We start from the raw sequence: 26,519 nt of genomic DNA, 5'->3' as shown, positions 1-26,519 counted from the left end.
CTCGGCATAGGAGAAGCTTGAGATAGACCTGAACCAATATTAGATCCAATAAGTCAAAGATCGAATCGTGGCTCGAAGTCAAGATCGAGAAGGAGAGCGAAGATGAAACGCGCTAATGTATCAGGGAAGGCGGAGGGTAGGGGTCTTGAAGAGGACGAAGTCGAAGCCACAGATCGACTTGAACCTTCCACTGTCGATTCATAGAAGATCATGCGCAACCTTGGGAACGTTGCTTCGATTGAAATGCTTACCTCTTGGGGCTTCGATCTGGCGTTGTGGTTGGGCGTAGACGAGATCGGTATGATATCTTGAAGACTGAACGACCGATTGGAAAGAGGTATGACTGTAGGATGAGGAGGTAACTCTGGATCTCGTGGGTAGGTCTAAGATATAGTCCATCGCTGTCGTCAGTGCAGGCAACGCCAAGCGCGAAGGCGACGATATGTGTCGAGAAGGTATATCAAATGTGACCAAGCGAGCTGGAAGTAACGGTCGAATATTCGGAACTGCAGGTTCGACGTTATGTCGAGTCTGCAACTTTTCTCCCATGTCGGAGTCGCATATCAAAGTCGTTGGAGTGGGCGCATCACCATCATAACAAACTTCCCTAAACAGAATATTCTCAACCATTAGTATTTCGCACTATCTAGTGAAATGAATTTTATTGCATTTGCTAAAGTGCCTATACAATAAGAGAGTGCAACCGCTCCAATCGTGAATGACATCTTTGGGCGACAATCGATGAGCGAGCGAGCGTGTCATGGTGAGAGGAGGACAAAGCTATCTTTGCGTTCTCGTTTGACTGGCGTGGAGTCTCCTAGAGCTTTGGTCAATGCTTCGGCTTGTACTGTAGACGTTGTCGTGACGGCTTCGGTGGTTGGTGAACAAGGTGGTGCCATAGTACCAACCTCAGCCAACGCAGGCTGCTCTTCTCTTGGTTGGACCTCCGGATGGTCGAACAGAGGTGGGTGATTTGACTCGGACTTGATGGGCGGCAATGGTTCTACTTGTAGTGATGCACTCGTTTGCTCTTGCTTGAAAGGCGGCCGCTGGGTGTCAGGGGTGTCGCAGATATCGTTTGACATACTTGAATCTCCATTCAGCATTCCCTCAAAGCTTTCGCATTTGGTGAAATCTGATCCACAAAAGTCATCGAACGAGCTGAGATTGGCTTGGTCCTGATCGTGGCTAAGCGGTGGCAGGGCTTGATTTGTTGGAAAAGGAGGCATCTGATGAGGCGGCATCATGAAATTATTGTGATGGAACATGCCAGGCATCATTTGATACTGCGGCGGAGCACCTGGCGCGTGCGGCATTTGGCCCATACCCTGCGGCACGTACTGCGGCACTGGCCGTTGCATGTACGGAGATTGATGTGACATCATCGGATGGTACATGTATGGTTGGTAACCCATTGGCGGCGGTTCTTGCTTGATGTTGTGTAGACCTGGTGTTCGTGGTCGCTGCTGCGGCATTCTCGGTTTCTGGTCTTCGATTTCGTCGTGCCACATGAACGGTGATGTATCGTCGAGCTTCCTCTTCTTGGAAGCTTTCATGGCACAGCTACTTCTTTCTCTAAAGGTAGCTGAACTTTCGAGAGGTCCTCCGCCCGGATGTATGCCATGCGCTTTCAGCATTCTCTCATACTTCTTTGCACTGCCGGAAGGTCAGCATATACCGCTGAGGATAGGAGACTACTTACGCCGCTGCCTTGCTCACGACACCACACTCACGAGCCACTTCCACGAAGTCGACCTAGGTTGATATTAGCATAGATATGCTTGTGAGGGGCAAGTTCCATACCTTTCCATTATTTGACCACTTGACACAACTAAGAAGGAATTTGAACTGGTCATCAGCGTTCATCCTCTTGGCCATGACTGGAATTTTGGTATTTCGACGTGGAGAAGGATGGATGGCAGTCAGCCGGTCTGTGAGGAGTCAATAACCAAGAGAGACTTGGAAAAGGAAACGCTGAAATGCACAGCTGTGGATTGCCACCAGCGCCCAAAGGAGGGTGCATGGTTGCCTGTAGGCAAAAGAACAATGGTCATCAAAGACATGGGACCACGAACATACAACAACAAGCGCCCAAGTGTTAGACGTGAATAATGCAGGCTCGTGCAGTCGCGGAAAAGCAGTTCCGGAAGCTGAGATAGCTGAAGTCACACTGGTGTTCTGTCGTTCATAAGGTAGATGAACTGATTAAGGTTCAACGGCCTGGGACAAGTTGAACAGATGAAACAGATGGGATTCACAGCACTGCCATTTCCAACAGAACTGAGCTGGCAAGAATAAGCTGAGACGCAGTTGTAAGCAATACAATTGCTCTCATTGTGAAGATTCAATCGGTTAATCAAAGCCACTAGCTGTTTCCATGCATGGGAGCCCGCGATGCTCTTCGTAGGCAGTGTAAGTCTGCAGCCCTATCGCGATCCTATTCCAGAAGACTCGCAAGCCGCGAGTGCCTGGTTGAAAGACGGTCTGGTTGACCTGATTCTATGCAACCAACAAATTGGAGGCTGAGGTGATGCTGTGATCACTTACCGTCTGCATCGACCTTGATCGGGCATCATACTTGATCTGTGTGTGATATTTGTGTTGGAGGCTTGCAATTTTTGATCCGAAATGAGCTGCGCACGATCAGGAATTGACATGGGCTATTGCCTGACGGGGGTTGGCGCAAGACACTATGATTTGGAATTGGCTTTGCTATGGGAGAGTTGGTGAATTACCTGCCGCCAAGTACGCAGCACAGATACCTTCACCTTCTGCGAGGATCAATTACGCTCTGCTTCGTTGGATGCCATGCAGGAACGACGAAGGATCAATCGAAGTCACAAGCTTGAGCGGACCCCATCACATGACAAACACGCTAACGAAAGCGGCGCTCGGACCACCAGATTCCAAATCATGTACCTCGGCAACATGAATGTCGAGCCGCCTCGGGCTGGAGCACAGGTGCATGCCAGCTTACTGCCGTAACTTCTATCTCGGTATCATAGAATCACGTATATACACAAAGATCCGGAGTTCTTGCTGTTGCTATCTGACATCAGTCCTTCCTTGACTACCTCTCCTCGTCCCTCTCGTCGTCGCTTCCGCGGACACAGCCATCATGCCGTTCAACACAGAACTCACCCGCCGGCTAGGCATAAAGGGTATGCTACAGTACACATGCGCACGTACGGAACTTATACTAACAACTCAAAGTCCCCGTCGTGCAAGGCGGCATGCAATGGGTCGGCTACGCCGAACTCGCCAGTGCAGTCTCCAACGCCGGCGGTCTAGGAATAGTAAGCACCGCACCACTCCCCCCACCCACCCGCCCACTCCAGCCAAACCACATACTAACACTCACCCACCCAGCTAACAGCCCTAACCCAACCAACACCCGAAGACCTCCGCAAAGAGATCCGCCGCACAAAACAAATGACCAAAAACCCCTTCGGCGTAAACATCACCCTCCTCCCCACCATAAACCCACCCCCCTACACCGAATACGCCCAAGTCGTCCTAGACGAAGGCATCAAAATAGTCGAAACAGCCGGAAACTCCCCCGGCCCCATCATAAAAATGCTCAAGGAACACGGCGTGATCATTCTACACAAGTGCACCACCATCCGTCACGCCGCATCCGCCGTGAAACTCGGCGTTGACTTTTTGTCAATTGATGGGTTCGAGTGTGCGGGACACGTGGGCGAGCACGATATCACGAATTTTATTCTTCTGTCGAGGGCACGTCAGAGTCTGGGCGTGCCGTTTATTGCGAGTGGGGGGTTTGCGGATGGACAGGGACTTGCGGCTGCGTTGGCGTTGGGGGCAGAGGGGATAAACATGGGGACACGGTTTATGTGTACGGTTGAGGCGCCGATCCACGTGAAGATCAAGCAGGCGATTGTGGATGCGCAGGAGACGGATACGGATCTTGTGTTGAGACGGTGGAAGAATACGTCTAGACTATTTCGGAATAAGGCGACGGAGGCGGCGCTGAAGATTGAGAAGGAGAGTACGACTGGGGAGTTTAAGGAGGTGCAGCCTTATGTGGCGGGGAGTCGGGGGAGGCAGGTGTTTATTAATGGGGATAAGGACTTTGGGGTGTGGACGGCGGGGCAGGTGATTGGGTTGATTCATGATATTCCGACTTGTAATGAGTTGTTGGTGAGGATTGAGGTTGAGGCGGTGGAGGCGATGGATAAGAGTCGGAAGTTGTATGAGCCGGCTGGGGAGGGTGGGAATAGGCAGGGGTATGATCAGTTGCCTGCTAAGTTATAGAGAGCGTTGTGTAGATGGGTAGGTCTCTGATCAATTTGATGTGTTTGGGTGTGGCGTTTGATGCCTTCCTACATGAGTACTAGTGTGTTGTCGCTGTCGACTTTTGCTCGGATGTGGTCGAGTACAGCTTTGTCTTTGCCTTTGCCTGTCACGGCTGGACCTTTGACTGTCAAGATACCTACGCCATCCGCCTTGCTCATTTCTTGCTCATCCCCGGCCAAGTGCAGCTCCAGACTTGCAGCTACAGGCCCAACGCAACATATGTCGCCCTTGTCTCTGTAGTCAAAGACATTCGTCTGCGCAACGTAACCAGCCACACGACCTGTTGTCAGAGCCAGTGCAACACGGGCACCCAGCAGCAGCCTCAGAGAAGCAAGCGAGGATGATTTAACATGGCGCGCTCGTTCCACGACGTCCGGCTGAGCAATGTAGAACGTCTTCAGGCCTGACAGACCAACTGGCAGGTAGCTCGGAGATTGTGTGACATCCATGTAGCCCTGGCTGATTGTTCGCGCAGTGCTCCATGCTCCGTACTTCCCACCAATACCGCTATTGCCAGCCATGGTGGTCATCTCATTGAGGAAGCGGGATACTGCGCGTGCGTCTGCGATGATATACGTTGGCTTGATTGCCTGGCGAGCAGATTTAGTGACGGCGATAAGGTCTACTTCTGGTCCAGAGACAGAGTTCAGTATGAGAGTTGAACCACTAAACAGAGTGAGTAGAGCCCAACAGAGCGCATATGACGTGTTCAGGCCGCTCGTGGGCAGAACAGAGTCGGTTGGCTGTAATTTCTGGAGGCGTGGCATGGACGATTGAACGGCTGCGACGCCAGCTATCAAGTTCTGGAGTCGGTCAGTATAGACGTTCGCTAGAGTAAGGTCAGTTCTCACCTTCTGCGTATACTCAATCAGTTCATAATTGCCAGACTTGGTCGGCCAGAAAGCGTAAACTGGCAAAGCCTCGTCCTTCTCAAGCGGTGGCACTTCATTAGAAGAGCCAGCCTTCTTCTCCTCGACGAGATCCTGCCAGGTGACCACGTCGAGCTTACCGCCAATCCCTTCCGGCACCTCGTTCCAGTCAAGGTGCTTGTTGCCTGCTTTGGCCACCCAGATAATTCGCTTTAGTGATTTGTTGCGTTGCAGCACTCGGTCAAGCGAGATCGTGCCAGCTTCCGCAACCAGAGTATCAAACTCAGCGACAGCAAGGATATTACTTGTCGTATCGGGTTCTTGGCTGTATGGCACGAGAATTGGTGAGAACGAATAGAAGGCGCCGGCTGTAGCGAGAAATTAGTTTCACATCGGGCAATGGCCGTCAAGGAATCCTACCAAATATTGTGCACATCAACTCGACAGAGTTGGACAAGCAGACTGCGACCTTTCTGCTACCGGCATCCCCGAGGTGCTTGCCTACCACGTTGATATCGAGCGTCAACCCACTAAGATCATGCTCAACGACTTGCTCTACACCATGCACGGTTATGACTTTCGCAGTCGGCCCCGTTGAAGAACCATCTTCTTTCTTTGGTCCCGTCACAGTTTGTCGCCATATATCTCTCAGGTCACCATCACGACCTGTGGTCCACTTCGAGGCGCCTGGATCTTTGATGCCAAGGCCAGAACGTAGTGGGTAGCCGTAAGGTATCTCAGTAGATCGATAAGTGGCTGATTCGCCTTCCTGTCTGATCGGAGAGGCTTGCGCCTGCCGTGCTAGGAGGAAAGGATGGGTATCTGGGTCCTTGCTAGCGAACAATGGGTATATGAGGACAAATGCAAGAAGCCCCGCTATGATCGTACTAGTGATGTTCCATTGTGCGAAGAAGCTACCGATTGCCTCATCGATTTGACCGAATACATTCGATTGCGCCATCTCGGAGCATGAAAAGCAGAGGTGTTTTGGGGAACAAGCATATACGTTTGGTGGAGGAGATGGTTGATAGAGGAGAGCGGTTTGACGTAAGCGGAAGATGATGCCAAGATGCATCACTCCCACCTGCCTGATCACCAACGTAATACTAGTAACGCAAAGCAGTACGGCATGCGCATGCGTCAAGGTGGTACACAATCGAATTGTCAACTTGTCGATAGAGAAATCCGTCTATAGCTTCCATCTGGTCCCCCAGGCACTGCCAGCTATCTGTACAGGCATGATGTTGGTACAGATCTTTGTTCACAAGTTACATGCATGCCGAGCATTCCCTATTCATCGCCTTACAGATACAGAGTTACTCCCACTATAACTGTTTGAGTGCATTCTGAACGGCGTCTAACATCTGAAAGCATCTCCTTGGCTTTTCCCCATCCTCAGAGCCGTTCCTCACACTCGTCGTCGCGGCCGCAATTTCTGGCTGAATCATGTCAAGCTGCTTTCGAGTAGCAGAGTGGACCTGGATGTTCTTTTCCTTGCCAAGTGTCGGTTGCATATCGACTTTGTTAGCCAGCGTAAGAGCGCACTTGATCACAGCCAGCTCTTCTAAGACTTGACTATCGCGCCACCAAGACCGGTTCTCCATATGCTTCTTGCTTTTCTGCATCCGCGGTCTCATATTCTGCTCCTGAAGGTACTGGATCAAGCCGCCTTCGAGTGAATCGACAATGGCAAGATACTTCTGTGCGGCCTTAGCCACTGTGCCATCTGTGTCCTTGCCTTTGGAGTCGCGTATGGCTTGAGCACTCGCAAAGCTCAGACTTGCAGCAACCACTAGCGGATCCCGCCGCATATCCGAGTATGCGCGCAGAATCAACCGCTCTTTGTCTGACAACGATGTATCGCCATCAGTCATCCTCTTGACTCTGTCCGAGTGGTGCTTTCCGCAATGTTCATCAGCCTCGAGCATTAACACAATCCTCTCCACTGTCTTCGATGGTGCATTATTTGCAAATGCAGCGACTGCGCCTCTGTCATGTGCGCCGAGCACCAACTCTCGCGTCAATTCCCTCTGGTCAAGGCGCACGTCTGTCCGCTTCGCTAGCGTAGCAGCCGTCAATATGGTGTTCCAGCGTCCTTTACCCTGTAAATTTGCCTTTCGAGCGAGCCGTGGGACAAAAGCCTGACCGATCGACATGCGAGCAACATGCATGCCTTCCAGGAATGGTATTAAATTGTCCCATGTTGCTGCGTCGTCCGATTTGCTTAGGACATCAGTGATCTGCCGTATGCTGGCTTCTTGCGAAGGCCTGTCGAACTTGTTCATAGGCTGCAGTTTTATGTTTTCGTCCTCTGCCTCGCTAGCATTTTTCGCATTAGGTGGAAAGGCGGTTTGAACGGTTACTGTTACACCTGGTGGTGTCGTAAGGATATCTCTTTTCGATGCCTGGTATATCAATGCCGTATGATGAGGCGGAAGAACGCTTGGAAGAAACACTTCCGAGCGCCATCTCGAGAGGAGGGCATCAAGCTCGGGGGAGGACGTTGATGTAAATGTTGCGAGTGTTTTCGATCGGGTAGGAGTACTACTGAACCCTCGTATCGATGTCGGCGTTCGTAATGTACTTGAGGACTTCAGGGCATGGCGGCAACTGCGACATATGTAGCCCAATGGCTGCGAAGCCTGAGCCATGTCGATGGGATATTGACCTACTCACTGGCTTCAGCTGATGCTGGGTTACAAGTCGCGAATACTACTGCTAGGGTACGGAGCAGCATTGAGACCTTCATCAACAAGGTCACGTGACCAGAGCGCACTGCATCTTCTCGATCACCCGTATAGTCGGCAATGATTTAGAACAGCTACGGAATATGGACATCTACAACCCATATGTTGTACGATCTGTTCTTTCTCAGCCACAGCCATCACTCATGGAATTAGCGGTCAGAGGTCGTTGAAATCCGACATCCAGGCAAGGATCGCTCAATAGCTACTAGGGATGAAGAGATTATTACTAAGGCGGATATCGTGCGGAATCCGAGCGGTTGAGCAGCTCTCAATCATGATTGGTTGTTTCGGGGCCGGGCACTACATTGCGCCTTGGTTGCATCTCTGCTGGATCCAAGGAGTCAAGAGGATGTGACCAAGGCCGTGGGGCCAGGACATGATACGATACCTCCGATAGTCGCACATAGACCACACTAGCATAAGTCGGGCCTATGCCATCACTCTCGTAGAGACCATGACTACAAGTATAAGAATATCGAATATCATTCGCATTGTTCTCCTCGTTGCCTTCGCCTCGCTTCTCTACAGTATCTTCTCTGACTCGCACGAGGATAACCCAAGAAAAGGACGCAACTTCAGACGACCAAGATTCTCAAGCAAGCCAACTCAGAATTCAGCCATGGCCTCACAATACCTCAAGAGCATTGCAAGCCGAAGGTCTATCTACGCACTGTCTAAGGAGTCCACTATCTCCAATGCTCGACTTCAAGAGATCTTGACCGAGACCATCAAGCATTCCCCTAGCTCATTCAACAACCAGGCTGGACGAGCAGTCTTGCTTCTTGGCGATAGCCACAATAAGCTTTGGGAACTGGCCGAGGAGACTGTCAAGTCGAAGCTTCCTCCACAAGCCTATGAAGGTCTGAAGCCCAAGCTCTATGGCTATAAGAATGGCTATGGCACCGTGATGTTCTTCGAAGACGGTCAGACATTGAAGCCATACAAGGACTCTCATCCCGAGATGCCATTTGATCAGTGGTCTGAGCACTCTGTTGGTAAGTACAGCCTCTCACTGCAAGTCTTGCTCTTGACTAACACCTACTTAGGCATGCTACAAATTCATACTTGGGATGCTCTCGAGCTTGAAGGCCTAGGCGCCAACCTTCAGCACTACAATTACCTACCTGGTTTCAAGGATCTGGTGCGGCAGCAATGGAATCTGCCGGAAAGCTGGGATCTCAAAGGTCAACTGGTGTTTGGCAAACCTGCTGGCCAGCCGAAGGAGAAGGCGTTTGACCAGGTAGAAGGGAAGAGGTTGTTGGTATTCGGAGAGTAGGCTAGTCTCGTAGTCTCTATAGATGCAGGGAGTTGGAGGCGCCCTTAGATATCTTGGACAAGCAGTAGCGATCAATGAGCAGATACAATCCTTCGACTGTTGTAACTGTTTTTCCGGGTGACTTACTGCTGTAATCATCCCAAGCTCCGTGCGTGGTGCGCGGAAGAGGTAGGGGAAAGCAAGGCTGTACGTCTCGCGACGAGGCTCCGCAGATGGGTGACAGTCCGCTGCACTTGACCTCCAATGTCCGTGAATGTCTTTGAAGTATTCTCGAATCTGGCGCGCCTCTCCATCTACCATTCTAATATGGCGCAACTACTGCCCATCAGAAGTGCGACATGCTGTTGTCGTAGAGCCATAAAATTCGCATGGTCGCGACCATCACAACAGCGATCGATGGTTTCTCTACAGGTTGGACCGACAGAACGACTCAACTTCCCTCCGCAACTGCCGGAACAATTTTTGTCGCAGCTACCGAAGAGGATGAGGCCTGGTCAAGGTTAGTTGCGGAGTGCTTTAGTCCTACGAGTCCAGCTGACGAGGTACAGAGAAACGACAGATCATAATACACGAAAGTCCACCATCTGAATGGAAGAGCTGCAAGGATCCAGTCAAGAACGTCGATCAGCAGCAGATGACCATATTAGATCCTACAGGAGCACGAGCTCGACTTTTCGACCCTAAGAATCCGGAGGGCGCCAAAGCAGGGGACATAATATTAGCAACTTTCAAGACAGGAGAACCTTTCTCGGGCGTTGCAATGTCGATAAAATGGAGAGGACCACATACTTCAGTTCTGCTGCGGAATCAATTGACGAGAGTCGGAACTGAGATGAACATTAAGGTATTCAGTCCGCTGGTGCAGAGTATGGAAGTGGCACAGAAGGCAGCAAAGAGACCGAGAAGAGCAAGGCTATATTACCTGAGAAAGCCCAAGCACGATATGGGCAGCGTGCAGAAGATTGTGGATGGCTACTTGAGACAGAGAGCAATCCTGACTGGTGCTTCACCTGGCGGTGCCAAGAGGAAACAGGGTGGTGTAAGGGGAGGCGTAAGAGGTGGTGCCAGGCGGTAGCTGTCATTCTCCAGGACATATTAATTTGGTGTCACACTGTGTATGAACATATCCGACGGATGCCTGGTCCAGTCACCTCCTCCTTAGTCCGGCACTGTATTCAGAGATTGGTTTACCAGATTTGCGACATTACTCCTGCACTTCGGCACAAAAGTGTTACTGTCGACGAAACTCCTGAGTTGTTGGAAGAAGGTTTTGCAGCACATTTCGGAGAAGGGCAGGTAAGCTCGATCTGAACCCAAAGCGAGAACGGAAAGTGCACATGCTAGCCCACGACATCTTCACAATCTCTTCACTTCTACGTGAACATTAAATGTTTTCACTACTAGCCTGGTGGACCCTGCCGTTTTCGATCAATACATAAACAGGCACAACAACGCCCACTCCCCCGTTCCCTTTCTTCCTCGCAATCTTCCACCAAATTTTCCTACTGCCACACCAATTACTGATCATACATCAAGACTTCTTCTCCTCGCCAAAATGGCCAAAGCCTATGCTCCAGACGGAACACAAGGTAACATTTCACCTTCAATCTCTTCCGTCCTCACACCTGCAACAACACACGCCACACCTCCAACCTATACTGATTTGCTCTTCTCTGGGCGCCATCTCGACCCCAAAGAGTTGGAAAAGATTATGAACGAAACCAACAAGATCGATGTTGACAAGATGTCTCGAGCTGGAGCAATCCGCTCTGCACCAATCCCAATCACCAGAGATCCTGTCATGGAACAAGGCTCGGCAGCAGGCGCCTCTAATCTGAAGACCTTGTCAGAAGCCTACAAGAGCCTCGGTCTTGCCACCAACTCCACACTCAAGGATGAGACCATTGTCGACATCTATCTTGCACAAGTGACAGAAGCCCCATCTCAGAGAGAAAGCTTGATCGGTAGCCTCAAGACCATTGCTGAGCACAAGCAGAGTCAATACCTGAAGGGCTTTCTCGCCATGTGTACTGCTAACACTGCTACAAAGAAGAGCACATACAAGACACACATTGACTTTCTTGAGTCCAGTGTCAGATCTGTTGAGGATACATTGAACCACGTCGTCGAAGACCAGATTAGTCGCGTGCTTCAGAAGAGATCAGCCATCGCTCAGCCACCCAAGGTCGAATGGGTCGCTCGACAAGGAGACTCCATTCAAAAACCAGAAGAGCTCATGAAGACAGAAGATGCTTCGTCCGATGATGAGGATGACGCGATCGTAGTCAGCGATGTCCACCACGTCACGGTGGTGGACACAGCAGCAGTTGAGCCATCTCAACCTGCAACCAGAGGTATTCACACCGATACAGGACTGATCGACGCTCTCACAATTGATTTTTCTCCCGCCAAAGAAGGTGCTAAGGCAGAGGACGAGTCCACAGATTGGGATCAAGTGGGTTCTGCCTGGCCCGGTACCATCGATAATCCAGCATCTACCCATGGGTATGTATCTTACACCACAAGCCACAAGCCGAGCTAACAACCACAGGTCTTACTCAAACACTCCTATACGAGTACTAGTCGGCGATCAAGTGGTTGGCTACTCTGAGTTCCACATTGATTCTTGCAAGCTTCATCACCTCTTCGGCCACCCTAAGTTCTACTCAGTGCGAGCCGCCATGACTCCGACCAAGCCAATCGTCATCAAGGGTCTTAGTCCCTACTTCTTCACTCACCTACTCAACATGATGACTTGCATGCAATACCTCGGCCCTCACAATGTACAAGCGGCATGCATCGACTACTGGACCTTGTCGAACGTCTATGGCGTTGCCAACCACTTTCATCTCGATGGCGTCAAGGACGTGCTGCGACAAATATTCAGCAAGGCGCCATGCTTCGGTCAGCTTTTGGCGGGCGTGAAGGGTGTCTACGTGGCAGGTAGCGCTGATGAAGCCTTCCGATTGTTCTTCAAGTATCAAGCAAAGTTGTGGCTAGAAGATGCAGAAGCCGCGTGGAAGGAGGATTGCTGCAGTGGCCGCTGGAACTGTTGGGCTGGCCTGGGCGTGAAGGCGTGCCTCAAGTCTGCAGTCCATGCTCCAGACTTTGCCAGCGACCTTCTGGACATCCTGGCAGTTCGTGAGAGCGCTCGAGGCTTTGAATCTGTCTCCAAAGGAGGACGCATCGATGATGACAGCAATGGCGTCAAAGGTGGAGGGACGACTGCTGCCACCGAGCTTAATGATGAGCACGACACGAATTCATACGTCCGTGAAAGACAGCCGAAAGCAGAGGTCAACGATATTTATGCAACCATTGGTCTCGACAACGATTTCTCTAATGGCAAGACACTATTCATTGCATCTCTGCCCCCCAACATCACAGGTCGAGATCTGTACAATATATACAGACAGCATGGCCAAGTCACAAAGATTGTCATCATGCACGGCGACCCGAATAACAACCACTGGACCACCCGAGCCGCCTATATCGAATTCGACACAGCTGAAGAGGCTTCGAAAGCTTACGCACAAGGTAGTGTATGGCAACCTGATGGCAGCATTCTCTATATCGGTCTTCCGTTTGGAGGGGACTTCTTGTCGGTATACGGCTTCGAGGCTTGTAGCACAATGGTCGTTCACGAGAATGGCTCCGAGGTGTGCCCACCACGACTAGTGTCGTTCATCCCTCCACAAGAACCAACGACCTCCGAAGCTGAAGTCAGTGAAAGACTCACTGCAGTTGCTGTCCGTGACTCCAACTTGGCGTTGGACTGCACCTTACAGTTCCGAAAAGGCGAAAAGTTGATCGATGTGGTAAGTAAGATCCGACCGCGTACACTTCTCAACTAACTTTCTTCCAGACTGCTATGCCCAAGCCACCACAAGAACTCAAAGCCATCTTCTCCCGCCGAGGTGAAACACTCAAAGCCAACTTCTACCGTGGTGAGAACTGCCGAGGTGACTACGGCGCGTTCCCGGCTAGCTATGTCAGATTCGTCGTGGGCGAGGGCAATACAGATGTGTGAATGAACAGGATGGGAATGGGAATGTTGGGGGCCGTTGGGCCTGGGTTGGCATTTGGTCTGCACGATGCGCGTTGATGGTCAGCTTCTTGTTGACTCTCAACGCGCACTTGTGTAGATGGATGACGATAGATGGCTGAAGGCGACTGGGTCGGATGGCAGGACATGGAGACGATGGTAGCAAAGGAAGGAGCTTTACAATGTTGCTGCCTGGCTTGTTCCCGAAACAAGGCAACCACGATACGAAACGCATGACGATGAGCTTACCGAGTCAATGAAGACTCGCTGTCTTCTTAAGACAAACCAATACAATCACATTGAACATGACTTGACCATCGATCGCGCCAAAGCGCGCTGTAGCATTTCGCACCTCACCTTCATAGTGACACGCTCGTCACAAGCGCAACTACCAAGATGGCATCCGAAGACCCATTCCTCGAAGTCCAATCGTACGTTCAGTCCAGCATGCTCCTATAACCATGTCCTCTACTAACAACCCCCTAGCGACGTCCAATCCCTCCTAACCACAACTCGCACCCTCTACTCCTCCTACCTCCGCATCCGCACCCTCTCCTCCAGCAAGAACAAAACTCCCACCACCGAACTCCTCCAATCCCGCTCCGAACTAACCTCCAACCTCGAAACCCTAACCTCCGACCTCCAAGACCTCCTCGACAGCATCCGCGCCGTCGAGTCAGACCCCTACAAATTCGGTCTCGATGTAGCAGAACTCAGCCGTCGTCAATCCTTCGTGCGCGATGTCACGAACGAGGTCGATTCTATGCGCGCGCAATTACAAGATACCGGTGTTGGTTCAGGCGGTGGTGGTGGCCTCCCCGACCCAGATAGTTTCCACCACGGCGATGACTACGATGAGGACAGCTACGAAGTGAATGAGTACGCGACGCAGCAGACTATGATGCGGGAGCAGGATGAGCAGCTTGACGATGTGTACCGCACGGTGGGGACGCTGAGACATCAGGCGGAGGATATGGGGAGGGAACTTGAGGAGCAGGGAGTTATGTTGGATGAGGTTGATACGTTGGCGGATCGGGTTGGGGGGAAACTGGCGGTGGGGACGAAGAAGATTGGGGAGGTTATTAGACGGAATGAGGATTCGTGGAGTGGGTGTTGTATTGGGGTGCTGATTGTGGTGTTGATTGTGTTGTTGTTGTTGGTTATTATTATCTGAGGGATGGTGCTGATGCGTGGGAAGTTTGACTTTGGGAGCAAGTTCAGCTTAGAGGCAGGCTGCATCATTGAAGAGTATAGAACAAGGTCTAGGTTGTGCGCGGCAGCTTCTGGGTAACATCGCAGCACTTGTTGAAGCAGGTAGTTCGACGACCAAGCGACTGAAGGCTATACAGAGCACGGTCAGATCGCTACTACTCTGAGGAAGGAGCGGCGAGATAACAGTCAATTATTTTGGGCAAGGCACGCCGAGCGTTGGCATGCTCACACACGCAAGCTTCTCAATCAGATGGGCTACCCAGAGACGATAGGTGCAGGCGGGACCTGATAACGACATGGCGGTACCAGAGCCTACCTTAAAAGAGCAACCACGAAAGAGAACTGGAAGTACATGAACGCGTGCTCCACCGGAGGTTCCACGACTCACCGACCTACCAACAATCGCGCGCCGCAAGCTCCTATGTATCCCACAACCACAGCGAGGGGGTTCGGCACCCACAGCATTTCGAGAAGCATACTGGGTTCTTCGAGGAATCCCAATTTTGTCGATCGATGGATTGTGTTCTAGACCATGCACGACACGAGCGACAACGTCGAAGAGTCTGCAGATGCCCAACGTGCGTGCATCCGGGATGATCATGGAAAGAAGTTAGGGGAGAGGTATATTACACGAAATTCGACACGCGGAACATAGGGCTGCACAAGCCAGGAGATCGTCGAAGGGAACACGATTCCTGGCTGTTTTATACACGAGGAACCACTGCAGGATCAGGTATCAAGGAGCATTGGGTGCAGCATCATACATCAACTGCTCGAACGCGCTGAGCAGGAATTTTCAGGCTTAAGCTGAGATCCCTTTCTCAAGACGACAATTCAGCGGAAACTACGAGTATGAAAGAAAGAGACAGGATTCTCGGACTTATTTATGCGTTGGGCGCATCGGAGCGCCTGTAGGATAGAAGCATAGAGGGGCGTTAGGTATTTGGCACACGTCTATCGAAAGCATCGAAGAGGTATTGTAATGATCACTCCAAGCCATACAGTAGTAGCAGAGGTAGGATCTAACTTCATGCCTGTTATCTCACTGGCATCATTCGCTGAATTCACTTCTGATCCGACGTGTCCAGCAGCCTCAGGCACTTCAATAGCAGAGCCGCTGACGCACTGATAAGCACGATAAGCCCAGACCCACTAAATTTTCTGGTAGCTCGAGTCGCAACTTTATCGCAGTTCAGTCTGTCCTTCGAAGCTACTTTTCCAGTCGTAGTCTACTCTATTCTACAGTATTACACCCTTCTTTGCCTAAGAAGTCATCACACACATCGGTACTACAATATGGGCTCAAACGGCGACATCGCAACAATGCCCGACGAAACCATTCAAAATGCCCTCCAAGAACTCGCAGACCTCGAGAAAGACTTCGCGGCTGTTGAGATCGATGCCCGTAAGTCAAGTTCAAGTTCACCAATTTTCCTTCCTTGTGGCAGTACTACTGCGCACTCAGCACCATCAGTGCCCAATATCTTCTCTGCTAACATAACCCCCTCCCAGTCCGCCAAAAACAATACTCCCTCTCTGACCTCTACACCCGACGCGCCAAACACCTAAACTCCATCCCCAATTTCTGGCCCACAGTCCTCCTCAACGGCCCCGAAGAATTCACATCAACCCTCTCCCCCCGCGACGCCGATATCCTCCAATGCATCACAGACCTCACCATCGAGAGATACCAGATCAAGAGCGGCAGCGAGGGTGAACCAAGAAGTCTGCGCTTTACATTCACGTTTGATAAGAGCAAGAACAAATTCTTTGAGGATGAAGTGGTGGTGAAGGAGTTTGAGTTCAATGGCGATGTAGGCGGGTTGGTGAGTAAGCCGGTGAATTTGAGGTGGACGAAGCAGGGGAAGAAGATGGGGTTGGGGAGGTTGTTGGATTTGGCGGAGGGGTTGTGGTTGGCTGAGGAGGCGCTTGTGGGGAGTAGGGAGAAGGGGGTTAAGAAGGTTGCTGTTGAGCAGGGGGAGAGGGAGGGGTTGTGGCAGTATGAGAAGTTGAGGGAGGAGTTGGAAAGGGTTGAGGGGGAGGATGATGCTGGGAGTTGGTTGGATTGGTTTGGATATCGGGGGGCGGTTGCGGTGGGGGAGAAGAAGGAGGTGAAGAAGGAGGCGAATGGGGATACGGAGGAGAAGAATTCCGATGAGGAAGATGACGATGATGATGGGATGTTAGATGTTGAGATCTATCCTGCTGGTGGGGAGGTTGCGGAGGTGTTGGCGGAGGATCTTTGGGAGAACGTGATGGATTACTTTATGCGGGCGCAGGCTGAGGATGAGCTCGACGAAGATATGGATTCGGATGATGACGATGCACCGGAATTAGTCGAGGCCGCCGACTTTGAGGGATTCGAAGATGATGAGAAGCCGCCCAGCAAGAAACAGAGGAGGTCCTAGGTTGAAGTCGGATGTTTCGCCGCTAAGCTGATTCAGCTGATGGTCAAGGGATTGCGGGTCATGGCATAGACATTTCGGTCCGTGTCGGGCGTTTGAGGATCTACCAAAAGTGAGTATACCCTGGCATTCCTGAATAGAGAGTGCACATCATGATAGCAAAGGTACCTAGGTACGTATGCTTTCACGAAACACGGTCCCATCGGCACGGCGCGAATGAGTTTCTCGGCAAAGTGCTTGTTCTGGCTTCGGGATATTTGCCTTCCGAGATCCCGCACGATGAACCCCTCATCTTCCCCATCTGCTTTCAACCCTGCATGGAAGTCGTGTTCTTGAAACCTAGCTTCAACATCTCTTCTTTGTTCTGACTCTTACTGGACAGACACGGTCCAGCCCTTGGCAGCTACTCAATGCGGGGTCTACACCTCTGTGAGCACACTATGCTCCTTCCTACCACACGAACGACCTGTGCCACGTGTGAATTGTCAACTTATCGCGATCCCTCACACGTGAGCGGGCGATGATTTGCGATCATGCAATTAGCCGCAAGCGCTGACAGCAAGTCAGCCAGTCTCGCATACGGCAAGAATGATGGAGGAATGCTGACGGCCTGACAGGCTCGGCCCTCGTGTCAAAGCACTGACCACCAGTTATCGGTCACGGACCCATTGTACGATGCCTGATCTGGTATCTCGGGCGACATCTCTCGAGATATGGTCAGGCTGAATCTGGTAGTTGTGCTTTTCGATATCCTGCGAGTGCTTTCTATCGGCCAGTTGCCTTCTCTATCGACGTGTTTCCCAAGCAGGTGGCTTTGTGTTGAGCTTAAGTGATATAGATTCTGTTACGCCGAGATCCGGACAAAGGATCGTGTCTTTTCGAAGATAAATTACGACCGTGTGAACGTCGACAGCCTCGACTTGGGCTACTCAAGAAACGAGCAGTCAGAGCTCCGTAGGGGTATTATCGCCACGATGACGACCACTCCACGCTTCACTGATACCAAGATCCTCATCGTTGGTAGTGGTATCAGTGGTATGGCCATGGCTATAGAACTGATCACCAGATACAAGATCAAGGACATTGTGATTATCGAGAAAAGTGGAGGGTTCGGCGGAACGTGGCGCGATAACATCTACCCAGGAGCGGCTTGTGATGTGTTCAGTTCATTGTATTCCTTCAGCTTCGCGCAGAAGTTCGACTTTACTAGGTCGTTACCTGGACAAGAAGAAATTCTGGTAAGGCTGGGGAATATGGCTCGCTTGAAGAGACTGACCTGTGTTTAGGAGTATTTGACAGATGTGGCGCAAGAATACAAGCTGTATCAGATCGCTCGGTTCAACAGTTCCGTGCGGCAAATGCAGTGGGACGACACAGAAATGAGGTGGCACACCACGGTCAGCGTAGATGGTGGCAAGGATGCGGAATATGGGAACTCCTATGAGATCGTCAGTGATTTCGTTATCTCAGCCATAGGTCAGCTATGCAAGCCGAAAGGGTTTGATATGCCTGGATTGGAGGATTTCAAGGGCAAAGTAATGCACTCTGCTCGGTGGGATCGTGGGTTTTCGATCAAAGATAAGAAAGTAGCAATTGTTGGGACAGGTGAGTTGCGTCATGTATGATAGCCATGATCTTACTGACTCTAGGCAGGTTCGACCTCAGCGCAGATTGTACCAGAAATCGCGAAGGAAGTTGCACATCTCACGGTTTGCCAGAGAACGCCCGGTTTCGTCATTCCTCGTCATGATCGTGAACTACCTCAATGGCAGCGCTTTCTGCGGTCGTACCTTCCGCCGCTTAGGAAGCGCATTCGAGCGGAAGCGATGAATTTTCGCGAGCTCTTCCATCAGGCAGTCACACAAGCCGACTCACCTTATGCAGATTTCATGCGTCAGATGAATAACGGACTCGTGGAGAAGCAGCTAGGTCATCGCCCTGATTTGCAGGAAAAGGTGAAGCCTCGATACAACCCCGGCTGTAAAAGAACAGTGATCACCAACGATTACTACCCGACCCTAGCACGAGACAATGTCGACCTCAAAACCGCCCATATCGAACGCGTGACCGAGGATGGCATCAAATTCGAAGGCATAGACGAAGTCCAAAAAATTGATGTGTTGATCTTGGCAACAGGCTTCGACACATTCAACTTTCTGGGAGACCTCAATATCAGCGGCTTGAATGGTCAAACATTGGATGAGATCTGGCCAGGCGGTGTAGCAAAGGCCTTGAAGGGGATCATGATACCGAATGTGCCAAATTTCGGCATGTTGTACGGACCAAACACTAATCTCAGCCACAACTCATTGATCCTGGTCATCGAGGCTCAATCCCGCTGCCTCGCAGCCATGATCGACAGGATATACAACCTTCGCAAAGCAGAGAATGGCACGCTAGCCGTCTGGCCGAAGAAGGAGGTGACAGAAGCGCATTGGGAAAAACTGCAAGAGAGGCTGCAGAACACAAGCTTTTCGGATCCTGCTTGTAGTAGCTGGTGGAAGCGGCATGATGGGACTATCGTGAATAACTGGCCTGGCACTGCAATTGACTACCAGCGGCTGCTCGAAGAGGTCAAATGGCAGGACTTCGACGCGACTGGCACAGCAGCTCAGAGATTCACTGCGGAAGTCAGCAAACGCAGCATCCAGACCGTGCCTCGAGTTGTGGAGGAGGCGTGGTTGAGCAGGGGAAGTATAGCTGCAATTGCGCTTGGTACTCTTGCTGCGGGTGTTACGTTGCACCGCGTATGGCGGCAGATTGCTCCGATGAGGTTCTGATAGGTTGTACATGCGTTGTTGGTTCAGCGTTTCATTACATGACTAGACGTACAGCAAGCACTCTGGAAGCGAGACCTTTGAAATTCAAAAGTTTTCGTTTCGTTGTTGTCAGAGTCAGTCAATACCTTGGCTGTGTTCGGTCGCAAGTGCTCGGAGGTATCAATTTGCGCGCAAGGAGGGTGGCAGAATGAGTGTTCGTGTGCCGACCTGTCTGAAGGATTCGAAAATGCGTAGTTCTCAGAGCTTTCGGGTCTTGTTCATCAGGATATCGAGGAGACTTGGGGCCAGGCGTCGGTATAAACCAGAAAGAGCGCCGTTCTTGCAGTGGGGTCTGCTGCCAGATCAAGCTAGCGCTCTCACACTGCGAATGGAAAGTTCGATTGGTGCCAGTGGAATCAAGTGCCTGGCCCAGTCAGCTGACGTCTCTGCCATCTCTTTCTTCCGATGCCGTTTCACACCCATGAAGCCATGCTTTTCGGAACATTTTGACACTCAATTTGCGACTCTTCGCCGGTTGTCATTGGCGAATTCACGTTGCGGAGTAGGCAGGGATGTACGTCGATTGAGTTGTCCAGACCTAACCCCGACTTCTTCACAGACAGGCTTCAGCCAGAGCCTGTTCACTCAGACGTTTCAAGAAGCAAAGCGGTCACTAGAATATCACTAAGAAGGACGGTAGTTCTCTGATTTCAGCCGTCACCGCCGCCGCCTTTAGAACTCCTTCTTCTGGTATCTGACCGTTATGCTGAGCGCGCACGTCCAAGTGCGCAGTGACATCAATCTACACGTAACGTTCATTTGACAAAAGAGGTAGCTGCTTCGCTGGCTATCTCAGCGGATGCACCAATGAACAGCGGCTTGCTATGGGTCAACAAAGATGGCACATCTTCCCACCTTTCCAGAAGTTCCAAAGCCGAAACAGCAAGGATTAGAGCGCATGTGCAACACTTGTCTATCAAGTCGAGGACGCGAAGGAAGTCGTTACCTCCTCCTAGGAGTTCTCGAAAGAACGGCAAGTCTGTGTCCGATGGCCAGCGATCAGACGAAGCACAACTTGTGGAAGAACGAGAGCAGGCAGATGATGACAAATCATGCGGCCGCCAGCCTGTAGACGACAAATTGCAGGACAATCGCATGTTTGCCAATGCATTGACATGGCTGCCAGCAGCATCGCCAGAGGAGAAGCGAAGTTTCTTGTTTTTCCTCAAAAGGACGGCTCAAGAGTGGTCTGGCTATCGTGATGTGGCTTTCTGGAACATGCTTGTCCCACAAGCATCCGCAGCGCATCAATCTATCTTCCACAGTGTGACTGCTCTAGGTGCTCTTCATGAATCGCTCGAGAATGCTCACGACCCGGACAATGAGGGTCACCTGCAACAGCTGATATGGCAACAATGCTCAAAAGCCGCACATGTGGCAAATCAAGGACAGATATCGCACACCGTGGCACTAATGTCCTGCATTATCTTGGTGTGCTTACAAAATTTACAGAGCAATCCTGTGGCTTTTCAGATGCTAAAGACAGGCACAAACCTGATCAACGACCTAGAATTCAAGGTCGCAGATGGCTCCCTCACGCTGACGACGAGCGAAATGACATTACTCGAAGATTATCTGAAGCCGATCCTTGAGCGGCTAGGCACAAGATATTGCTTCATTGTGGACCTCCCATCTGCATTTGCATTGCACGTGGACGCGAAGCAGAAGTTAGGACTTACAAGAACGGAGGTGCCTCTCCTGCCGCAGCAGTTCCACACTCTTCTCGAAGCGCGAAATTCGCTGGAAATGATTGCAGCCTGGTCTGTCATCAATGCAACGAGCATCAATCCAGAATTCGGTGTTTACTGCAACAAGAAGGATCTGGTCGAATCATTGCTTACGCAATGGCAAGATCTTCTAGAAACCATCGACGCTGCAGCCTACAAAGAGCATCCCAACCTTGGGGTATCGAAACTACTACTCAAGGCCGCCGGCCTCGTGACCAAGATACTGCTCGATACTCTAGGCTCAAACCAAGAGTGCATATTCGACAAGCACATCCACAAATTCAAGGAGATCGTCCGCATTTATGACCATGTCAGTCAGACTTCTCGGGCGAAACGCCGTCAGAAAGTCTCTTTCGGTATCGACACAGGCATCATACACACTCTAGCATTCGTGATTGGCAGGTGTCGCGACCCACAGATCCGACGCGACGCATTGGCTCTGATGGAAAGAGACGACCACGTGGAAGGCGATATGCGCGCCTCAACTGGCCTGAACGTGCTGAAGAAGCTCGTCGAACTCGAGGAAGCAGGCAGGCCAATCTTGCGGCAAGAGGACGTCCACGAAGAGGATCGCGTACGCATCTGGGAAGATCAGCAGTTCTGGCACAGTGGGCTTGTCAAAATCTACTTCATCCGAAGTCCTTACGATCCTCAACGTGGCGCCCTCTACCAGGAGGTATGGGTCCGGATGCCTGTCAGGATCAGTGACGAGCCGGATCGACCACTGAGCCCGACGCAGCAGAAAACGCACGACTCTGAGCTGCCGAATGTGGTATTCGCCAGAGGTATGGCGGCGTTTCTGGATGAGAATACTGGCAATTATCACAAGATACATCTGTCATCATTCTTCTTGCCTATGCCGAGGATGTGAAGCGGTCGGATCGCAGGTCTGGCAGATCCTGCCCCAATCAAACTTCTGATAATTCCACAGCTGGAACACAACAAGCCGATGTATCAAACCTCGGGCTCACTACCAAAGATGTGGCACAGGCCGGACCCTGGTATTGAGAGGCACAGAGAGCTCACGATCGTGAGCAGTCACGAAATCAAACGCAGCAGAACCGCGCCGACCGTGTGTGGTACCCCCAAGAACACGACGTTCTTTGGACGTCAAGCTGAAGGTGCTGTTCGGAGCGTGTCCGCAAGAGTGAGTAGTGCAACCACGCACAACAGTCTCAACGCCTTGCTGTCCAGTGGCATGGCAAGACTTTCTAATAATGATTGCATCAACGAAAGGAAAGGAGGTTGCAATGCCAATCGGCGATCAGTCATAGTGGCCGAGCATGCCCGAGGCATCGGAATTGGCAGCGTCCTTTTAGCGGGCGTTTTCGCTCATGCGAGACGCGTGCGGGGATCAGTTTTTAGCTTCTCGAAATATTCTGTACTTCTCGAAATATCTTTCCGAGTTCGTTAGTACTTCAGACCACATGACGCGTTAGACATCTATCGACTCGTCTTTGTTGAGTAGGTGGAGGAAGGTCAAGATGAGGTTGCCGACGAGGACGACAACGAGCCTGCTGTCGCAGGTATTCAGACAAAACCTAAGCTTTAGTTGTGGCGAACCAGCTACCCGAGGTTTAATACCAACCAATAGAATTATCAGCATATGTCAACAACAGCAACGGAGAAAGATCTCGTATGAACAACGGCGGCGAGCAACAACTTCCACGTTACCAGGAAGTCAGTCGCCATTCCAAGTTGTCGACCATGAATTCGACTCCATCGTCCTCGGTGCTGGCGGTGCAGGCCTCCGCGCCGCCGTTGGTCTATCTGAGAGAGGGCTCAACACGGTTGTCATCAGCAAGCTCTTTCCGACCAGATCACATACCGTAGCAGCACAAGGCGGTATCAACGCAGCGCTGGGTAACATGACAGAAGATGACTGGCGGTGGCATATGTACGACACTGTGAAAGGCAGCGACTGGCTTGGTGACCAGGATGCGATTCACTATATGTGTCGTGAGGCACCACGAGCGGTGCGGGAGCTAGAGGAATATGGCATGCCGTTCTCTAGGACATCCGAGGGACTCATATATCAGAGGCCACTTGGCGGTCAAAGTCTCAAATATGGGCAGGGTGGCCAGGCGCATCGAACGGCTTGTGTTGCGGATCGGACAGGTGCGTAGCTGGGTGCAACTATCTTGTCGTCCCTCACAGATCACTAACGCGAATCTAGGTCACAGCATGTTGCACACCCTCTATGGCGAAAGTCTCAGGCACGACTGCAACTTCTTCATAGAATGGTTCGCCCTCGATCTCATCATGGACGAAAGCCAAGGTAAGAAGAACTGCATCGGCGTGACATGCATAGACATGGAAACCGGTACCCTCCACAGGGTGTTCGCACGAAACACAATTTTAGCTACTGGCGGCTACGGCAGGGCATATTTCTCAGCCACCTCAGCGCATACATCGACTGGCGACGGAATGGCAATGGCAAGTCGAGCAGGCTTACCACTACAAGATCTCGAATTCGTCCAGTTCCATCCTTCCGGCATCTACGGTGCAGGCGTGCTCATCAGCGAGGGCGCTCGCGGTGAAGGCGGGTACCTTTTGAACGGCGAAGGAGAGCGGTTCATGGAACGGTATGCGCCAACGGCAAAAGATCTGGCAAGTCGTGATGTGGTGAGTAGGAGTATGAACATGGAGATCCGAGAAGGTCGTGGCTGTGGTCCGGACAAAGATCACATTTATTTACAATTGTCGCATCTACCGAAGGAGACGTTGATGGATAGATTACCCGGCATTGCTGAAACGGCGAGTATCTTTTCTGGGATTGACGTTACCCGGCAGCCGATACCAGTGATACCAACAGTACATTACTGCATGGGTGGTGTACCGACGAATTGGAAAGGGCAGGTCATCGATAAGGACACCAAAACTGGCGAAGAGACCATCGTGGATGGCCTATACGCAGCTGGAGAAGTCGCGTGTGTCTCCGTTCACGGTGCAAACCGACTCGGTGCAAATAGCTTACTGGACATTGTGGTATTCGGACGAGCAGCAGCAGCACATATCAACGAGAACAACGAGGCAGGCATGCCAATCACAAGAAACGGCAACAAGATAAACTCCGACACAGGCATTCAAGGATTCATGGATCTGGAAAACCTCCGCAACGCAAACGGCAGTCGCCTCACAGCTGATCTGCGATCAGATATGCAAAAAGCAATGCAGACAGATGTTGCCGTCTTCCGCACCGAGGAGTCCCTCGGCACTGGTCTAGCACGGATCAACGAAGTGGAGGAAGCGTTCAACAACGACGTTTGTGTCAGAGACAAATCACTCATTTGGAACAGCGATTTGATAGAGACGCTGGAGATGAGGAATCTGCTTACTTGTGCGGCACAGACTGCGAAGAGCGCACTTGAGCGGAAGGAGTCGAGGGGAAGTCATGCGAGGGAAGACTATACTGAGCGTGATGACCAGAAGTTCATGAAGCATAGTTTGAGTTGGCAGAAGGATGTTGGACAGGATATTGGGATTGGGTATAGAGATGTGGTTTTTGCGACGTTGGATGAGAAGGAATGTGCTAGTGTGCCGGCTAAGAAGAGGTCTTATTGATTGTGTGTGAGGAGGTTTGTTGTATATATCGCAATTTCGAAGCTTATCAACGTACGATGTGCACTCGATGCACCCTGAAAATATTCCAGTTACCACACACTCTTTCGCGGACGTGGGAAGGTTTCGCTAGATACTAGTACTCGTTGACTTTCTCCCTGCACACTGCATGTGGCCGATGCCCGGCAAACCTTCCTTGCTCCGGCTCTTTCCTTCAGTCCCTGCGGCCTCGTGCTCGTCGTGCCATCAAGTAACCCGACAGAAAGACTAGTATTACATTGAGCTTTAGCATCCGCTCAATATTCTCGCCATGTCCTCATCAATTCAGGCTCCGTCGCGATCGCTGCTGCGCTCGCTCAAAGCTACGTCCTCCCAAAAACCTTGCTCGTGCACCCGATCGAAACGCATTCTATCTCAACAACGACGATGTCTATCGTCCACAACATCACAGAAGCAAGAGACTGTCACAACAGCACACAAACCTTTCACCCCTGCGACACCGCCACCGCGATGGTCACAAACACCACCTGCGATGAAGGCCCCTGTGCGAGCAAGAGCAGAACGTCAGGAGAAGTTCGAAGTCAACGGTGATCCCGCAAAACTAGACGCTATGTATGCGAGGTTCTTGGGTCGCTCAGGGCCCAAGATGCTGAGCGATGAGACGAAGTGGTTGGCTGTTACGCATAAGAGTTTCGATCATGCGCGGAGGGGGTTCAATGATCGGATGGCGTTCCTGGGTAGGCATTACTCTACACATCTTGGGGAGGGGACAAAGTGCTAATGTAATACGTGGACAGGCAGACAGATAGTAGAGCTACAGACGAGTCTAGGACTGCTCAACAACGTGGACGCGAATGGCTACATGTCGAACTCGCAGGATGCGTATGGGAGACAACCGTTTCACCACCCTTCGATCGAGAATGTGGAGGTGTTGAATGGTGGTGGGAAACAGTTCTTCCTGCATCATAAACAGATCAGTGGTGTTGCGGCGAGATATGGGCTTCCTGAGGTTGTAAGGTGGCAGCCGAAAGATGTAGGACACCCTATCTACGAGGAGAGCATTTCTAACATCTTGATTTCAGGTCCACGATCTACCCGGCTCAGGCTGCGACATGGTCTACGCACAAGCACTATACGCCATTGTAGGCGCACTGGCACTGGAACAAGGAGGGCAGGTAGCAAACAAAATAGCAAGAGAGCGGATATTACAGCCAGTGGGTTTGAGGACGGGTTCACTTGAGGGATCCCCAGCTGAACAGGCAATCAGCTCATGACAGCTGTAGACAGCATTGTAATATGTACTATACAGTATTCTTGTACAGCAAGCCATCCAAACATTCTATTGAGTAGTTGTTTGGTCCATCTGACACCGCTCACGCAACGGTTCATCTACCAGTAGATGAAATGCGCGACCAGCTCTTATAGGACCGTTAAAGGTCATTCTGCGCAGTCCAAAATCGCAAAGTCTGGCAATTGAGTAGAGCAAATCAAGCAAGATGCAAGAGATGCCCTGGTATGCTGCATTGCACTGTCTATTAGGA

General features: G+C 51.2%; 13 protein-coding genes across 13 annotated transcripts; 10 read left to right on the top strand and 3 right to left on the bottom strand.

Moving 5' to 3' along the window:
- Window positions 1-758: 758 nt before the first annotated feature.
- PMZ80_010523 (uncharacterized protein) lies at window positions 759-1,878 on the bottom strand (the record flags this gene model as incomplete). The annotated part of the gene is made up of 3 exons (XM_064878912.1): window positions 759-1,656; window positions 1,703-1,755; window positions 1,804-1,878. The coding sequence occupies 3 exons, from the start codon at window positions 1,876-1,878 to the stop codon at window positions 759-761; spliced, it is 1,026 nt and encodes a 341-aa protein (XP_064725313.1).
- A 1,240-nt stretch (window positions 1,879-3,118) lies between these two features.
- Window positions 3,119-4,275, top strand: PMZ80_010522 (uncharacterized protein; the record flags this gene model as incomplete). Its single annotated transcript, XM_064878911.1, has 3 exons — window positions 3,119-3,161; window positions 3,214-3,296; window positions 3,370-4,275. The coding sequence occupies 3 exons, from the start codon at window positions 3,119-3,121 to the stop codon at window positions 4,273-4,275; spliced, it is 1,032 nt and encodes a 343-aa protein (XP_064725312.1).
- A 68-nt stretch (window positions 4,276-4,343) lies between these two features.
- On the bottom strand, window positions 4,344-6,147 carry PMZ80_010521 (uncharacterized protein; the record flags this gene model as incomplete). The annotated part of the gene is made up of 2 exons (XM_064878910.1): window positions 4,344-5,554; window positions 5,607-6,147. The coding sequence occupies 2 exons, from the start codon at window positions 6,145-6,147 to the stop codon at window positions 4,344-4,346; spliced, it is 1,752 nt and encodes a 583-aa protein (XP_064725311.1).
- Window positions 6,148-6,511: 364 nt separating this feature from the next.
- On the bottom strand, window positions 6,512-7,837 carry PMZ80_010520 (uncharacterized protein; the record flags this gene model as incomplete). Its single annotated transcript, XM_064878909.1, has 1 exon — window positions 6,512-7,837. The coding sequence occupies one exon, from the start codon at window positions 7,835-7,837 to the stop codon at window positions 6,512-6,514; it is 1,326 nt and encodes a 441-aa protein (XP_064725310.1).
- Window positions 7,838-8,387: 550 nt separating this feature from the next.
- On the top strand, window positions 8,388-9,209 carry PMZ80_010519 (uncharacterized protein; the record flags this gene model as incomplete). The annotated part of the gene is made up of 2 exons (XM_064878908.1): window positions 8,388-8,928; window positions 8,980-9,209. The coding sequence occupies 2 exons, from the start codon at window positions 8,388-8,390 to the stop codon at window positions 9,207-9,209; spliced, it is 771 nt and encodes a 256-aa protein (XP_064725309.1).
- Window positions 9,210-9,515: 306 nt separating this feature from the next.
- On the top strand, window positions 9,516-10,284 carry PMZ80_010518 (uncharacterized protein; the record flags this gene model as incomplete). Its single annotated transcript, XM_064878907.1, has 2 exons — window positions 9,516-9,708; window positions 9,758-10,284. The coding sequence occupies 2 exons, from the start codon at window positions 9,516-9,518 to the stop codon at window positions 10,282-10,284; spliced, it is 720 nt and encodes a 239-aa protein (XP_064725308.1).
- A 480-nt stretch (window positions 10,285-10,764) lies between these two features.
- Window positions 10,765-13,239, top strand: PMZ80_010517 (uncharacterized protein; the record flags this gene model as incomplete). Its single annotated transcript, XM_064878906.1, has 3 exons — window positions 10,765-11,714; window positions 11,761-13,027; window positions 13,075-13,239. 3 exons carry the CDS (start codon window positions 10,765-10,767, stop codon window positions 13,237-13,239), a joined length of 2,382 nt encoding a protein of 793 aa, XP_064725307.1.
- A 411-nt stretch (window positions 13,240-13,650) lies between these two features.
- PMZ80_010516 (uncharacterized protein) lies at window positions 13,651-14,428 on the top strand (the record flags this gene model as incomplete). Its single annotated transcript, XM_064878905.1, has 2 exons — window positions 13,651-13,685; window positions 13,741-14,428. 2 exons carry the CDS (start codon window positions 13,651-13,653, stop codon window positions 14,426-14,428), a joined length of 723 nt encoding a protein of 240 aa, XP_064725306.1.
- A 1,334-nt stretch (window positions 14,429-15,762) lies between these two features.
- PMZ80_010515 (uncharacterized protein) lies at window positions 15,763-16,874 on the top strand (the record flags this gene model as incomplete). Its single annotated transcript, XM_064878904.1, has 2 exons — window positions 15,763-15,871; window positions 15,979-16,874. The coding sequence occupies 2 exons, from the start codon at window positions 15,763-15,765 to the stop codon at window positions 16,872-16,874; spliced, it is 1,005 nt and encodes a 334-aa protein (XP_064725305.1).
- Window positions 16,875-17,845: 971 nt separating this feature from the next.
- Window positions 17,846-19,651, top strand: PMZ80_010514 (uncharacterized protein; the record flags this gene model as incomplete). The annotated part of the gene is made up of 3 exons (XM_064878903.1): window positions 17,846-18,109; window positions 18,158-18,476; window positions 18,525-19,651. The coding sequence occupies 3 exons, from the start codon at window positions 17,846-17,848 to the stop codon at window positions 19,649-19,651; spliced, it is 1,710 nt and encodes a 569-aa protein (XP_064725304.1).
- An 846-nt stretch (window positions 19,652-20,497) lies between these two features.
- Window positions 20,498-22,288, top strand: PMZ80_010513 (uncharacterized protein; the record flags this gene model as incomplete). Its single annotated transcript, XM_064878902.1, has 1 exon — window positions 20,498-22,288. The coding sequence occupies one exon, from the start codon at window positions 20,498-20,500 to the stop codon at window positions 22,286-22,288; it is 1,791 nt and encodes a 596-aa protein (XP_064725303.1).
- Window positions 22,289-22,901: 613 nt separating this feature from the next.
- Window positions 22,902-24,981, top strand: SDH1_3 (succinate dehydrogenase flavoprotein subunit; the record flags this gene model as incomplete). Its single annotated transcript, XM_064878901.1, has 2 exons — window positions 22,902-23,535; window positions 23,594-24,981. The coding sequence occupies 2 exons, from the start codon at window positions 22,902-22,904 to the stop codon at window positions 24,979-24,981; spliced, it is 2,022 nt and encodes a 673-aa protein (XP_064725302.1).
- A 529-nt stretch (window positions 24,982-25,510) lies between these two features.
- PMZ80_010511 (uncharacterized protein) lies at window positions 25,511-26,252 on the top strand (the record flags this gene model as incomplete). Its single annotated transcript, XM_064878900.1, has 3 exons — window positions 25,511-25,715; window positions 25,776-26,011; window positions 26,061-26,252. The coding sequence occupies 3 exons, from the start codon at window positions 25,511-25,513 to the stop codon at window positions 26,250-26,252; spliced, it is 633 nt and encodes a 210-aa protein (XP_064725301.1).
- Window positions 26,253-26,519: the final 267 nt, after the last annotated feature.

The sequence above is a fragment of the Knufia obscura genome (assembly GCF_036327395.1).
Source record: "Knufia obscura strain CCFEE 5817 isolate CBS 148926 chromosome Unknown scaffold_18, whole genome shotgun sequence".
In the NCBI taxonomy this organism is placed as follows: domain Eukaryota; kingdom Fungi; phylum Ascomycota; class Eurotiomycetes; order Chaetothyriales; family Trichomeriaceae; genus Knufia; species Knufia obscura.
The sequence above is the reverse complement of the archived record's forward strand: the minus strand, read 5'-3'. Positions and strand labels throughout refer to the sequence as shown.